Source organism: Dermacentor variabilis, chromosome 6 (assembly GCF_050947875.1).
Source record: "Dermacentor variabilis isolate Ectoservices chromosome 6, ASM5094787v1, whole genome shotgun sequence".
NCBI classification, from domain to species: Eukaryota; Metazoa; Arthropoda; class Arachnida; order Ixodida; family Ixodidae; genus Dermacentor; species Dermacentor variabilis.
This window is the reverse complement of record NC_134573.1, coordinates 140,020,013-140,035,690: the sequence shown is the minus strand read 5'-3', so window position 1 is coordinate 140,035,690 and position 15,678 is coordinate 140,020,013. Positions and strand designations below refer to the sequence as shown.

At 49.2% G+C, this 15,678-nt stretch overlaps 1 protein-coding gene across 3 annotated transcripts in view; it reads left to right on the top strand.

Moving 5' to 3' along the window:
• Window positions 1-15,678, top strand: part of lin-28 (protein lin-28 homolog) — a 252,336-nt gene that overhangs the window by 113,359 nt on the left and 123,299 nt on the right. Inside the window, exon 1 of one of the 3 annotated variants that reach the window (XM_075696006.1) lies at window positions 12,445-13,395. The exons of the other annotated variants lie outside the window; for them this stretch is intronic. Coding sequence (XP_075552121.1) covers window positions 13,362-13,395 — 34 coding nt within the window. The 5' untranslated portion in view covers window positions 12,445-13,361. Of the gene's footprint in view, window positions 1-12,444; window positions 13,396-15,678 lie in introns of those variants that run through there. 3 annotated transcript variants of the gene reach the window in all.

Genomic DNA, 15,678 nt, shown 5'->3' with positions numbered 1-15,678 from the left:
GTGCCTGTACACCAGTGTATAACGTCACAGATTTTGACTGATGTTCCCGTATTCGGGCCGTTTTTACAGAGATGAAGTTTTTGCAACAGGCTGGATTGAGATACCCCCAACGCAGAGCAGCTGTCTAGACGAAAGTACCTCAGGCCGACTTCTATCTATCTATCTATCTATCTATCTATCTATCTATCTATCTATCTATCTATCTATCTATCTATCTATCTATCTATCTATCTATCTATCTATCTATCTATCTATCTATCTATCTATCTATCTATCTATCTATCTATCTAATCTCTTTCCGTGCCTCTATATCCAACGAAGCAAAATATCCAACAAGACGGACTATCCAAAAGTAATTAATACAGGCTCGTTGGCCGTTCCATCTCGTTGAATATCGAGGCTCGCTGGGCATTCCCTCTAGTTCTATATGGAGGCGCGGTTGGATATTTCGTCTCGTTGGATATTCAGTCTCGCCTTTTCACGTATAAGCGATTGGGTATTCAGTCAGGTCGGATATTTAGGCCACAAACGACTGAGTTGTTGTCCACTCGCAATGCAGTCTGCAGTGGACTTCCTTAGCAATAATCGCTATTGACCAGACCCCAGTAAGCGCTATCTAAATCTCTGACGTCATGGCGAGGTATGATGTGAAAGCCGTCACCACCGGTGCTTGTTGTTCTTGCTTTTCTTTTGTCCTCTCTTGCTTACAGAGCCCATTCTTCGCATGGGAGGGGTTGTTCTACTAATAGTATAACTTAATTAACAACAGCGTAGTTAACTGATACTCGTTGCGCTATGTTTGTGCTATAGCAGATCAAAAACGAGCGATGTAGCCAAACATAATCGGTGCATAGTGCTGTCACAGCAGCAAGACGGTGGAGTGGATCACAGAGCAAACGGAGGTAGCTGATTTCCGTTTCAGATTAAGAGAGGGGGGGGGGGGATTCAGTTGCAGATGTGAAGACGGACGGACCGACGGACGAGATAGGTAGACGGATAAACATCGTCCACTTAAACACCCTGTGACATATATCTATGAAAACGTTCACAGGAGGTCCATCTGGTTCAAGATATTAACGAGCCAGAAGTCAAGTACACCCAGACACCGCGAGGAAGAGTCACCCAAGCCCAGGAAGCAGCCAGTGCATATATTAGAAGCACGCTCGCCACCGAAAACGTAGCAAGTGGTCTCCATCGATTGAGATACTCTATTCGGGGTCTCATATGTCATCTTATGACAGAAAAAGAAAAAAAAAGAAGGAAGGAAACGGCGCGGCACTCGTTGGTCCTAAAGCTGGCCGCATTCACCCGGAGACATAAAAAATATATTCCATTTCCTTTTCTTACTTGCTATCATGAAGCTAGAATTCACCGATTTCTTTTTATTTACCGCGCGGCTTGCGAACGCGTGGAAATAAAGAGAGAGAGGGGGAGGAAGGAAGGGAAAGAAGACCCACCTCCGAGCTAGGCTAAGGTCGGCTCTTCCGCCATTCATTTGGTATCAGTGCCACTCGCAGTTGCCACAGCTTTCATTTGCTCGCAACGACCGATAGGGCTCTCTCTCTCTCTCTCTCTCTCTCTCTCTCTCTCTCTCTCTCTCTCTCTCTCTCTCTCTCTCTCTCTCCTTTTTTCGCGTTCATCTTGCGAGAAATAAATACTTTGCGGCGGCGAGAACGAGCTCGATAAGTCGCGCGATAAGTGTCTCCCCGTGTGTGCGTCCACGTCTGCGCGCTGTGGAATTTGGCCCGCCGGTTTGGCGCAAGCTTCCTGCGCACTTTTGTGCATGAGTGCGTGCGTGCGTGCGCGCGCGTGTGTTTGTGTTTGCAGCTCTCTCCGTCCGTTTGATTTTTGCGGCGGCCGCGCGCGTAAACTCGGCAGCGGAGGGGGACGAACCGACCGCATCGGCGGAGGCGCAGGGCGGCCCGAAACAGGACGGCGTCTCCGCGCGCGTTCGTATGTTGCGGGCAGCTCGCAGGGGTCAATCGCGGAATTCCAGGACGACTGAGAGGTAGAAGAGGAGGGGGGGAATTCCGAAGGCGCTGTGCCTTCTACTTCTTGCTGCTCCTCCTGCTCTAAAGGGGGATTTCCCCTTCCTCCTCATCCTCGACATCAACCGTGCTGCGCCGTCAACACTTGGTGCTGTTACCGCTCAGAATGGAAAAATTCGATGATGTGCGCGTGTGCGCGTGTGTGCGTGTGTGCGTGTGCGCGCGTGTGTGTGTGTGTGTGTGTGTGTGTGTGTGTTTGTGTTTGTGTTTGTGTGTGTGTTTGTGTGTGTGTGTTTGTGTGTGTGTGTGTTTGTGTGTGTTTGTGTGTTTGTGAAGAATCGGAGGAACAACTCGAAGTGGCGATTCGAAATTTACGCGAGAACCGTATGATAGCCGACACTGATTCCAGGAGAAGTGTGCGGGAAATAGCGTCAAATTTATGATTATGCTGACTAATAATAGTACACATGCAACTGTTAGACTTGAAGTCGGTTTTCTGGCTCCTGACAAACAGGGAAAAAGTGAGGGAGAGAGAGTGTATGAAAAGACGAGAGCAGAGATTATAACTGGAAAGGTATCTGATTGGCTGCACTAAAGAGGGGAAAGGGCAGGAGAAAATATGAAGACAACATTCATTCATTCGTGGGACTTAACGTCCCAAAGCAACACTCGAGCCATAAGAGAGGCCGTAGTTGAGGGCTACACATTATTTTTGACCACCTGTGGCTCTTTGAATGTGCATCAATTGTAGAAGTATACGCGAGCAAAGAGAGAGAGAGGGGGGGGGGGAATCTACTAAAGCACTACGGCGGAAGACACAGAGAGAAGGAGCAGGTTCCATAAACACACGCGGGCAGAAGGTAAGCGTCACGTGGTCAAACGCGAGCACACTGTCCGTTGATATAGAAAATAATAAGAAAGAAAGAAAGAAAGAAAGAAAGAAAGAAAGAAAGAAAGAAAGAAAGAAAGAAACTCAACTAGAGAGCATTCATGGATAGCCTTCTGTGCCCATGAAGGGCGACGCCTGTGTTTCAGGATCCTGTGTGTATAAAAATGGCGATTGTCCTATTGCGCTAGTGCGTAATACAGTGACTGACTCTGCGCATCAAACTGACGACGATCACGCGTCACATAACCACTAGGTAATAAAGAAAGCGATGTGAAAAGGAAAGAAACGAATGGGCGAGTCGACCCTGTCGTTCGGCGTGACGCCGTGCGGCGATCTACTAAAAGCTAGTTATAACGAAGTTGAAGGGGGGCCACAATTACCACATTATAACTCTAAATTTGTTATATTCGTTGTTGCATGTGCTGCACTACGTACCTCTATAAGGATTTCAAGGGGAATTTATTATTTCGTTATAGATCGTTTCGTTATAACGAGGTTTGAATGTATACTATTTCATCTACATACACCCGGGTTTCCCGAGCTTCTCTTCGTTTTGGGCGCTCACCTCCTCACTTTCTTGCCGGCGAGGCAGGCACGATAAGGCAATACAGGTCCACGGTGCACACAGCACGCATTTCCTGCAGTACTCGGTCAGTGACGCGCCGATCTGCTGCGAATTGTCAATATTATCCATCCGCACGCGTATGCAAAGGTCATTTGCTCTCAGGTTAATGCATTCTTTCGGTTTTCTGACTGAGGCGCATCATGGAAACTGATCTGGTGTCTTCGACTGCAGCGTGTCTCGCACCAAGTGTATACCTAAAGCGTTTAAGGCGCCTAACATCTCCAACTGTTTCTTTTTAACAAAGAAAGAAAATAGAAGAAGAAAGAAGGAAAGGAAACAGCACGCTCGGTTTAAATTTTTTGCGGAGATAAAACCAGGCGCTGTATATCACGGGAGCAGGGGCAGCGCAGCAGGCGTCTCAAGGAAGTCGACGGACAGACCGCGTCACAGACGGCTCCAGAGTGTCGAAGCACATATCCTGCGCAGGCACCCTTCACGACGCCTCCTCGCCGTAACACTCCTCCCTCCACGTTTGGCGCTACTACTACACATACCGCGACTACTTTCATTCATAGACAGCTTCACACGCATTTCGTGCCGTCGTGTCAGCTTACGAAAGCGCCATTTTGAGTTCCAAATATCCTCTGCTCTTCTCGTTTTGTTCACTTGATCCATCCCCCCAGCCCCCCAACTTCTTTCGACGCCATTAACATTGTCGTGCTTTTTTTTTTGTTGTTGTTCATATGTGAACTAAGGAGGCTCCCTGCACCGTCCTTGTCCCTTCTTCCGTCCGGAAATCAAATTCAGCTGTGCGTCTCGGTTACGCAAGTTTACTACACGTCAACGCCGCACGTGGCGTCTATGCACCGTCTCGCTAATTCCGTGCAGCGCAGCCAATGCTATGTCTCTTGTCAGCAGCCAATCAGTGATGAAAGCCGGCTGCGTGTTCCAGGAAAGGGAGGATGGCATAGCGTAGCTGAAATTCGGGCGAGTTGGCGTAGTTACATCTTAAGCAACACAGCGCGAACAAATACTCCTATAAGAGCGAAAGAAGCCACGGGACAGGCGCTGGACTTGATTCAGCGAAATTCAGCGAAGTCAAGCTGAACTTGACTTCGCTTTTAAGAATCACGCCTGATCTTCGCTGCACCTATTCTTGACGTCCGGTTCGTGTGAGCTCGAGCCCGTAAATTGCATGACGCTCGTTCCTGTTCGCCTATCGTGTCCCCAAAGTTCACGTGACTTGATTGTGTATTTAAATTGTTTGGCTTTCGACAAAAATCCGAGGTTGTGAGTCTGCTACTCCAGTTACATCTTTCGTTCTTGTCCGTGTAATTTTTTTCTCTGTGTTTCTTAAGTGGAAGATATAGATGGCTCGCCTATTGTACGCTACTGATCCATACGCGACGCTTTCATTCAGTTCAACGTCGTACAGAGGGCGATCAAGAGCCGGGCAATGGAGGAACGCCTTCCTCGGGTTCTCTTTGTCAGTTGGCTTACGCGTCCTATGTCTTTCGCTCTACTGCACGGATTTGGTAAGACGGACTTTAAGCTCTTTGCTTGCTTCTTTGCCGAGAGCAGTCGACGGCTGCCTCACGGCCGGTTGCTTCAGCTGACAGTGGCCACCTCGTCCTGCCACAGCCCTCCTCCTTCGTGAACTCAGAGGCATCCCCGAGAGATCGCCTCTGCCAGCGACGCGCTACCAGGTACCGTGCTCTGGGAATGCAATAGTAAGATCTTGATGAGGGGGCTAGTTGGTTCATATTTAGAACTGAGATTGAACAGTGCGAATAAAACAAGGACACGAAGAAGCAAACACCACAGACAAGTGATAACTGCCAACTGGAAGTTTATTTCAAGTTCTCCAGCCATTTTATACCTTTTTCAGCAAAGGCATGCGTAACACCAGTCGCATATACATCTGCAAAATTAGCTACATCGTAATCGTTCGTGCAAAAAAGCTGTTTGTCATCTCCGACAAGGCAAGAGAGGGAGCGCTTACACATGTATCTCCTTACCTTCTAATGTATTATGCCTCTATTATTTCCCTTTCCCTCTTACCTTTTCCTTTTCCTAGGAATCTTTTTTTCAAATATGGGAGTGCAGGGACACTTGTTACAATGTCCTGCTAAAGGTCTCCCATAGTCATTCATCAGGTTACTGCTGTGCTGAGGAGCTCTGAGGAGCTCTGTCAAGACTGATCCACTTGCCCTGCATAAGTTTTTTTCCACAGCTTATCGGTATCTGATAGATAACGTTGCGCATGCAGTCAGCGAAACGAGATTTATGATTGGTGGGGCATAGGGTCCTTTCGAGTGTTTTCGTACGATTGCATGCCGAGGAAAGCTTTCACGGGCCACTGAAAAGCAAATTCACATTATGTCTATCGGAAACTTTATTTAGATTGTGTGACAACTTGTGCAAGTATGGCGCCACGGGCGCTGGTCTCTCGTCTTCATTCTTTTCTTTGTGCGCTGGTTCCGAACTTAATCTTTTTTTTTTCTTTCCCCAAGATTGTTTCGCATAATGAAGTGATGACACAACGTGGAAAATCTGAGTTCTGTAATCGTGCTATCCGATTTAAAAAACTTCGCTCGCACTCATGCTCGCACGACTTACCTGGTGCCGCCTTAATGTGCTACGCCCCTCTTAATCAATTTAGTGCGTGTGCTGTCGTAGCGCAACAAGATTTTCATAGATGTGGGATGATATGCCCAGCATACATGCTCATCCAAAGAAAAAACAGAGATTAATCTAGAGAAACTGAATGCGGTTGTTAATTGGCAATCCGCACTTGAACTTAAGTCCTCCCGATGAGTTGACGAACATGTCCGAAATTTCTTCGAACGCGTCATGCAAATTCAGAAGCATATCTTTCTTCATAACAATAAAGTAATCGTAAACATACCTAAACGCTCGTGTTACAGGCGTGTCTGCCAGCTTAGCAGAAATTATTGTCGACCGAGGATCAAAAAATGCCGCACAAAATGGGGGCTATGGCTGATCCTATACAGATGGCGGTACGTTGGATGTAGAACTGACCATCATAATTGATGGCTGTTGAATGAAGATAAAAATTCGGAAGCGTTAAAAAATTGTCGCTGTTAACACCGACAGAATTCTGAAAAGTCAGTTCTCCCAAATCTTCTATCCTTTGACGCAAAGCACACATCAAACCATCAACGCGGCACAGAATAATATAAGTCCCCTGGTCTTCATTTATCGCCAAGATAACTTCTTCGCAGCTTCTTACCAGATAAGGGTCATTAATCTGCAACTTCTTCAGATGGCCTTGTAGAATCGCCACGTCCCAGAAACTTCGAGATTATGCTACCCAGGCGCGCAGAAACACAGCACCCATACAGCCGCCAGCCACCTCTATTTTTGCACTCTCCACAGATTGCCTCCAAGATACGTCCCTGGGCCGCGTATGCGCTCAGCCGCGCGTACAGCATACATAGCCACGGTCGCGCTAGAGAAGGAGACGCCGCTCATCTTGTTCACTTTCTTACCTCGTCGTGCGTCTTATGGCTGGTGAGTTCCAATTATTAATTGATTTGTTACTGAATGTTGGGTTGGAAGTCCCAAGGCAAAGCAGGATCTCTGACAGCCGCTGTATAGTTATAGAGAGTTTCATGTCCACCTGGGATTCTTTGTCCAGCGCAGCAAGATTCGTACGCGAGAATTGTTACATTCGTCTCCATATCAATGCGGACGGTGCAGCTGGAGATTGAATCTGAGCTCAGCTGCAGAACGCCATTTCCGCCGCTAGCAAAACCTTTCTAAAACCTTTCCTAAATAATTGCCGTCTGGTACAGTGGTCCTCGACGTGGCATTCGCCTCGCTACGGCGTCGATCACTATCATGAGTAGCAGGCGCGCTCGAACGCAGGATAATCGGGGAACTCTCTTACCAAGAGAAATTATTTCAATTCGGCTCCAAGTTCCTCCAATTCGACTCCAACTCGGCATCAACGAAAGAAAGTTTCCATGCCGTAACTTTCTCCGCATAATAACGGGCTCCTGTCGATCGCGATGTTGGACACGTGATTAGCGAATACGGTCAGCCAACGGCAAAGAGCGCTTGCGAACGAAAGCGAATTCTGTTCCCAGGTCTTTACTCAGGTCATCACGCGCTTTAAGCATGCAGCCTGTCCACTTCGCCGCCATTATCACGTTCGTCATTTTGTCGACGGCTAGGAGTCGAGCCTATATTGCGACTGGTACCATGGCGTACGGTACCGTGAGTCGGCGCGTAAAGGTGTCGGCTCACCCGCGCGGAACGCGTGCATACGCCGACTTTGCGTGAGCGCCAATTCACGAAGCTGTTCGAGGTAGACAAAGCGCGGCCGTGGTTTTGCAGAATGGCTGCCCAGATCCCAATCGCGTGTCGTTCCGGCGCTCTTTCTATGTAGTATGCGCCCGAACTGTGCGGAGCTGCACGCCATACTCTCGTTGTGAGCTGTGTGTCCATAACTATACGAGGTCGCGACGCTTTGGCCGCACGCAAAACTATTCTCCGCGCTTTGTGATGTACGTTAAATGCGTGCACTGGGCATGCCGTACAGAGTGCCTGCTGTATATTCAGCTGACGCCAGCAGACGACAACGCTCGCAGAGCGAGGCCTTCCTCTCCCTCTATGTCTGGAAGTGTTCGCTGCCGTACTACGCGTGGCAGAGAGAGAGAGAGAGAGAGAGAATAATGGAGAGAAAGGCAGGGAGGTTAACCAGAGGTAGTTCCGGTTGGCTACTCTGCGCAGGGGGAAGGGTTAAGGGGATGAAAAGAGAAACAGCTTGAACGAGTTGGCAGCGAACCCGAACTCAGCCAATGGAACGAGCTTTTATTGTTGAGTTTAACAGTGCGTGGAGGCAGAGTTTGTTATTAGGAAAGCAACCGCTCAGTGCTCGCGTATAGCGAATTTGATAATTCACTACGGGGTTTGACGTGCCAAAACCACTTTCCGATTATGCTGCACGCCGTAGGAGAGGACTCCGGAAATTTCGACCGCCTGGGGTTCCTTAACGTGCACCTAAATTTAAGTACACGGGTGTTTTCGCATTTCGCCCCCCCCCCCCCCCGGCGAAATGCGGCCGCCGTGCCCGGGTTGCGGTCCCGCGACCTCGTGCTCAGCAGCCCAACGCATAGCGAATTGAACAACAGGTAGTGAGGCGATCACACCCGAAAAACACACGCACACGCGCACACACACACGCACACACAAACGAAAACATCTGACATACGGCTGTTTACAGAAAGCCAGGCAGGTTAACTATACACGACTATGGTCGAGACGCTTTCAACGTATAACCAAAATGCCAGTATAATGTCAACTATCTGCTCTCTTGGTTCTCTGTTCTGCTTGCGGGGAAAGGGAACCGGTTTGAATCGAGAGCAGCGCGAACATCGCAGATGCGCGCACACAATGCAAGTTTACACAGCGCTCGCGGAGTCCCTCACGCGGGCCCGCAGAGATCGTGAAACGCCCCCGCGCACAAAGGGAAGCCGACTTAACGCGCGGCGAGCATGCACGGGAAAAGCGAGCGCATTTAACGCGGGACTGTCTGTGCGTCAGGACGGCGGCGCGTTAACGCCAAGACACCGACGCGGGCAAGTTTCCTTTCTGGGCGTTGAACTCTTGCGCGCGCCCGCTTACACAAACTCGAAAAAAACGCGCGGACAAAAGAGAAGCTCTTTATGCAGCCCGCTCAAAAATAGACGCCCCCTTTATACCACAAACAGGCCGCGTGTTATTGCACTCGACGCTCTATTCGCGGTTACGGGAAAGACGCTTGTAATGCTCGTCCGTCAAAGTGTGCTTTATTGCTCGCAATGCGTGGCGCTGAGCTCTGGCGAGTGTATACGACTTCTCCAGCAGTTACCTCAATGACCACTAACCGTCCACTTCCTGCGTATAAAATCAAGCACTCGTCTCTCAGGCTGTGTGTATATACATATATATATATATATACACCGCGCCTCGCAATCAGCTATGCAAAGCTTGCCTTGACCCCGTCTTGCTTAGTATACAGCAGGCCCCCCGCACTAACCATTTTGTGCGCATGTGTCAGGTGTTCGTAACTCAGAACTCGGAAGCTTCGGCAGTCTGCGTCTCATGTACACCGCGTTTCGCAAGACGTACATCTGATTTATGATACATAGTCGGTATACTGCCATTGTATCATCATCATCATCATCATCAGCCTGGTTACGCCCACTGCAGGGCAAAGGCCTCTCCCATACTTCCCCAACAACCCCGGTCATGTACTAATTGTGGCCATGCCGTCCCTGCAAACTTCTTAATCTCATCCGCCCACCTAACTTTCTGCCGCCCCCTGCTACGCTTCCCTTCCCTTGGGATCCAGTCCGTAACCCTTAATGACCATCGGTTATCTTCCCTCCTCATTACATGTCCTGCCCATGCCCATTTCTTTTTCTTGATTTCAACTAAGATGTCATTAACTCGCGTTTGTTCCCTCACCCAATCTGCTCTTTTCTTATCCCTTAACGTTACACCTATCATTCTTCTTTCCATAGCTCGTTGTGTCGTCCTCAATTTGAGCAGAACCCTTCTAGTAAGCCTCCAGGTTTCTGCCCCGTAGGTGAGTACTGGTAAGACACAGCTATTATATACTTTTCTCTTGAGGGATAATGGCAACCTGCTGTTCATGATTTGGGAATGCCTGCCAAACGCACCCCAGCCCATTCTTATTCTTCTGATTATTTCCGTTTCATGATCCGGATCCGCCGTCACTACCTGCCCTAAGTAGATGTATTCCCTTACGACTTCCAGTGCCTCGCTGCCTATTGTAAATTGCTGTTCTCTCCCGAGACTGTTAAGCATTACTTTAGTTTTCTGCAGATTAATTTTTAGACCGGCTCTTCTGCTTTGCCTCTCCAGGTCAGTGAGCATGCATTGCAATTGGTCCCCTGAGTTACTAAACAAGGCAATATCATCAGCGAATCGCAAGTTACTAAGGTATTCTCCATTAACGTTTATCCCCAATTCTTCCCAATCCATGTCTCTGAATACCTCCTGTAAACACGCTGTGAATAGCATTGGAGATATCGTATCTCCCTGCCTGACGCCTTTCTTTATTGGGATTCTGTTGCTTGCTTTATGGAGGACTACGGTGGCTGTGGAGCCGCTATAGATATCTTCCAGTATTTTTACATATGGCTCATCTACACCCTGATTCCGTAATGCCTCCATGACTGCTGAAGTTTCGACTGAATCAAACGCTTTCTCGTAATCAATGAAAGCTATATATAAGGGTTGGTTATATTCTGCACATTTCTCTATCACTTGATTGATAGTGTGAATATGGTCTATTGTTGAGTAGCCTTTACGGAATCCTGCCTGGTCCTTTGGTTGACAGAAGTCTAAGGTGTTCCTGATTCTATTTGCAATTACCTTAGTAAATACTTTGTAGGCAACGGACAGTAAGCTGATCGGTCTATAATTTTTCAAGTCTTTGGCGTCCCCTTTCTTATGGATTAGGATTATGTTAGCGTTCTTCCAAGATTCCGGTACGCTCGAGGTCATGAGGCATTGCGTATACAGGGTGGCCAGTTTCTCTAGAACAATCTGTCCACCATCCTTCAACAAATCTACTGTTACCTGATCCTCCCCAGCTGCCTTCCCCCTTTGCATATCTCCTAAGGCTTTCTTTACTTCTTCCGGCGTTACCTTCGGGATTTCGAATTCCTCTAGACTATTTTCCCTTCCATTATCGTCGTGGATGCCACTGGTACTGTATAAATCTCTATAGAACTCCTCAGCCACTTGGACTATCTCATCCATATTAGTAATGATATTGCCGGCTTTGTCTCTTAACGCATACATCTGATTCTTGCCAATTCCCAGTTTCTTCTTCACTGTTTTTAGGCTTCCTCCATTCCTGAGAGCATGTTCAATTCTATCCATATTATACTTCCTTATGTCAGCTGTCTTACGCTTGTTGATTAACTTCGAAAGTTCTGCAAGTTCTATTCTAGCTGTAGGGTTAGATGCTTTCATACATTGGCGTTTCTTGATCAGATCTTTCGTCTCCTGCGATAGTTTGCTGGTATCCTGCCTAACCGAGTTACCACCGACTTCCATTGCACACTCTTTAATGATGCCCACAAGATTGTCGTTTATTGCTTCAACACTAAGGTCCTCTTCCTGAGTTAAAGCTGAATACCTGTTCTGTAGCTTGATCTGGAATTCCTCTATTTTCCCTCTTACCGCTAACTCATTGATCGGCCATTGTATAAGATGCCTGAAAGTCGCTCTATGTTTCCATTCCAGCCATCACGAGGGAGCAGTTGGGGCGCGGCGTGAAATGGTCGAGCGACGCCGAGCGGCTAAATGTGAAATATATGCGCGAGAAATGCGTTCCATGTGGTTGCAATTACAGTCTGCAAATTTCGACCGTTAGTTAATTTTCTATATAGCCCGTAAGCACCGCAACGATTCTCGGTCGTCATCTCAGTAACGCGGTCATCGCATACTGCGATACGGACGCGTCGACGCCGAGCGACGCGCGCGCCGGAAATACGTCGGAAATACGGTTCTCATGTAGTTACCACTTGACCGTCGCGTTATGAACGGCGCGAACGGCACGCGGCGCGAAAAGACGCACAACACTGCGTGTCGTTCACCTGTTCACACGGGAGCCGAGAGAGGGGGACGTGAATGGGTGGGGGTAGGTGGAAGGGGGGTGGAAGGTGGAAGGGGGGTCGCATCTCGGGGGACGGAGGAGGCGTGCGGAGCACGTGCCTTCTGGTTGCGCGGCGTCTTCTGCTCTCTTGGGGCGTGCGCAAGCGCTCGGGTCGCGCAATGCGCCTGGCCTTTTGAAATAGCAGAAGTGAGCGGCGGCGGCGGCAGCAGACGACGGAACCGGAAACCAGCGGGCCGTCCCGCGACGACGTCCGCCCGCCCGCCCCCCACCCCAGCCGTCTCCCACCTATACCCCTCGCGGTTGGCAACGCAAGCGCAAGAGGAGCCCGGATCTCGTTTTTGTTTCTCGTTTTCGGCGGCATCCTCTCGGAGGGACCTCCTCCTCTGAACAACGTCGCGCGCGCGTCTGCTTGCCGCTGTGTCCCCGAATGTGAATGTGCGAGCGGCGATGAAGGAGGAAGGGTTCGACCCTCGGCTACCGTAGCCTGGTCCTTCACCTCCCACAGCAACTCTCCTTCTCCGGCAAGCTTTACCGAAACGAACGAAGAAGCCGCGCAACGGGTACCCATACTCTCAGCGGCAGCGAGACCGCGACGTATATACTCACCGTCGTATCCGCCCCTGTGGTCACTTCTGGAAACTTCTGTCTCGCCAGCCAAGTGGTGCCCCCGTTCCAGAACTCCAGGAACTGTATTACTTGGCCCTCGGCAACGCTTCTGGTCGATTCCAACGCGGGACGGTGAGCTGTCGGTACAGTTTCGACTCCCGCGAGAAGCGAATCCGCTGGAAGCAAGCTCGGCCGACTGAAGCTTCACGTGCCTTCCGATCTCGTTGCGTGATCCCGACCGCGCGCGGACCTCGGCGTGCGTGCGTGCGTGTTCGTGAGCGCCTCATTCTCTCAGACAAGAGCGTCCTCGAGCGAAGACGTGAGGGAGAGAAACGAGAGAGAAAGAGAGCGTGCGTGTGTGTGGTGGCGCGCGCTCGTCGACCGCTCACGAGAGAAAGAAGGCAGCTAGTTTTCTTTTCTTTCCCCCTTCGGTCGAGCCGCGGTAGCGGCGTCGCATCATCAATGGAATTCGGCGCCGATTGTGGTGGTGGTGGTGTTGTCAGTCGGGGACGTCGCCGGCCCCGATGACCTTCCGCGCGGCCCGCATGACGACGACGACTAGGATCATCCCGTCGTCGACGCGTTGACCTCGGCAACGTTTTTTGTTGTGCCGCCGCTGCGGCTCTCTTGGCATCGAGTGGAGCCGCCGAAATGTCGCAGCAGACGACCACCCGGACGAAGAAAGGTACGGAGTACCAGCTCGCTTTGCCGATAGATCCGCTAGGTCGCACGCATAGGTGTGTGCGCGCCAGCGATGAAGCGTGGCGAGAGCTTGGGCCACGCCTTGACTGGCCGCGCTACTGGACTAGCGCACGCACGTGCTGATTCACTCGCGCCGGGGCTCTTTCGTGGCGTACGCCGTAGACACGCGGTCGCCACTGAAGCGCCTCACTTGCCCGGACCGCCGCCGGAAGGCGAGAAATGTTCTTTCGGATTGTAGGTCCGTGGATCAAGACAGCAGATGATCATTTTTTTTAACCTTTGCTTTCTTTCGTGTATATTTAAGGGCGTGGGAGCGAGTCTGGAGTTTGCAAGCGGAAAGTATGAAGTGCCACGTGATCGCGTTGCTACGCGGAGGCCATTTCGACTTTGATTTTTGACCGCCGTGTAACATTATCTTGGCTTTTATATTGATCGCGGCTGCCTAACACGAAAGAGATAAATGCTTCGAAAATTAGACGGTGGTAGCCGATGTGGTTTCCCCGTTTATTTCTCAATAGTCTTCCGCGTAGCGCAAGCTCCCAGTTAAGAGGAATGACAAAAGGAGTCTCACAGGCCGTACGCTGCGTAGGCAACTGCTGTGAACAAGCACCAACTCTTTCGGCTTTCAATCGTAGTTAATTTCTTTTTTCTGATCTGCACACACAGAATCTATACGTCATTGAAGAAAAGCAGGAGCGACTACTATTAGGGAATAAAAAATGAACTCGCGGCTGCTGAAAGCATTTGCATAATGAAAGAAAAAGAAAGAAACAAAGAAAAAGCAAGGCTCGTGTCACACGTATCTCGATTTCGTTATTTTTGGTGGTCATTTTTGCCGATTTCAACACCTTCGCCAATTCTGTCTGCTTGACCTCGTTAAGATGGATGTGATAGCGCGCGTACTGCAGATGAAAATGTGCCATCGTTTCCAGTATACTGTCAGTGCCAGCGAATCTGGGCACATTGTGTCGAGTTGGGAGTTGCAGTCGGCAGAAGAATTTGCGACCAGCGCAGTATTTTTGTTTTTGTTACACTTTCAGACCGAAGTGAGCAAAATAAGAATAACAATAACGTTTTCTTGCGACAGACACCTCCCGTAAAGTTATCATGCCGAAAACGTCTGCAAAACTAAGCGAATGAATGAGTGAATGAAATAAATAGTCTGTATGCTGCGTTGTGAATGTCAGAGCATTCAACTGCCTGTGAACGTCACGAAACAATAGTGCCGTTTAACTGTAATGAAACTACAGCAAATCTAGCGAAAGTTTTACTCAGACCGTCCGACGCTCATGTAGCCTCTTGAGACCCTATGTTTATGGCAGTCAGCGTCGTCTGTTATCCTTATTTCAAGATTGAACCAGGAGCGATAATCTTTTTCGGATATCAGTGCTAACTTGAAGCTCGATGTACGTGGTGCCCCAAATCAATAATCTAACTCGTTGCGGCAGATTATTAAGGAAATTGATGGCTAGTTTGCGCGAGACCACTCTATATCACCACCAACCACGAGAAACGCCTGTGAAGTACGTATATTTCTGAAACCGCCAAACTTTCTCTCTACAACTGGCTTGAAATGCTGGTGCCTATAGCCGCAATGAAGAATTAACGCAATTAAACGCTACGTGGAATAAATTTGTCATTGTGTTTACATGCAAACAGAGGAAGCATTTACCTGATGAAACTTAAGACATGGTCACTTACCCGCGTGCATGGTTGCGCTACCCACCCTGTCATTTTGGTACGGCGATGGCTATTTCTAGTTGGTGAGAGCGCGGTTGTCCGTAACTCACCATAAGAGATACTGCGTCGCTAGGAGCTTTCTAGAGGCTCTTAGAATAATAGATATACCTATAAAACCGCTTTGACAACGTTCACCGCCGCCATTTCAATGGTGTCGCGTTTTTATTAAGTATTCAGCCGTGCGATTTCTCGCGCGCGCATGAAGAATTCACTTCTATATGTGTTTTAACATCCAAAATTCCCATTCTAGGCTTACATATACATTCACAGAAACGTCGGAATCAGTATGGCTGCGGGACAACGATCTCCGCTGCTTGCGGCTTTCTTTAATGCGCAGCGAAATGTTACCGTTTAGGCTGGCATCTTTTTTTTTCCCATTCCTGTACGCAAAAAGAAGTGTAACCCAGGTCCGTGGCTGAGAGCGAACCTGCGACCTTGTGCTCACGTCATCAAAATAACATGCCTGTTCAGTGGACTCGACCGGCGTCGTATGAAAATTTCCTCCTTTTGTTTGAGACGCCCTTTT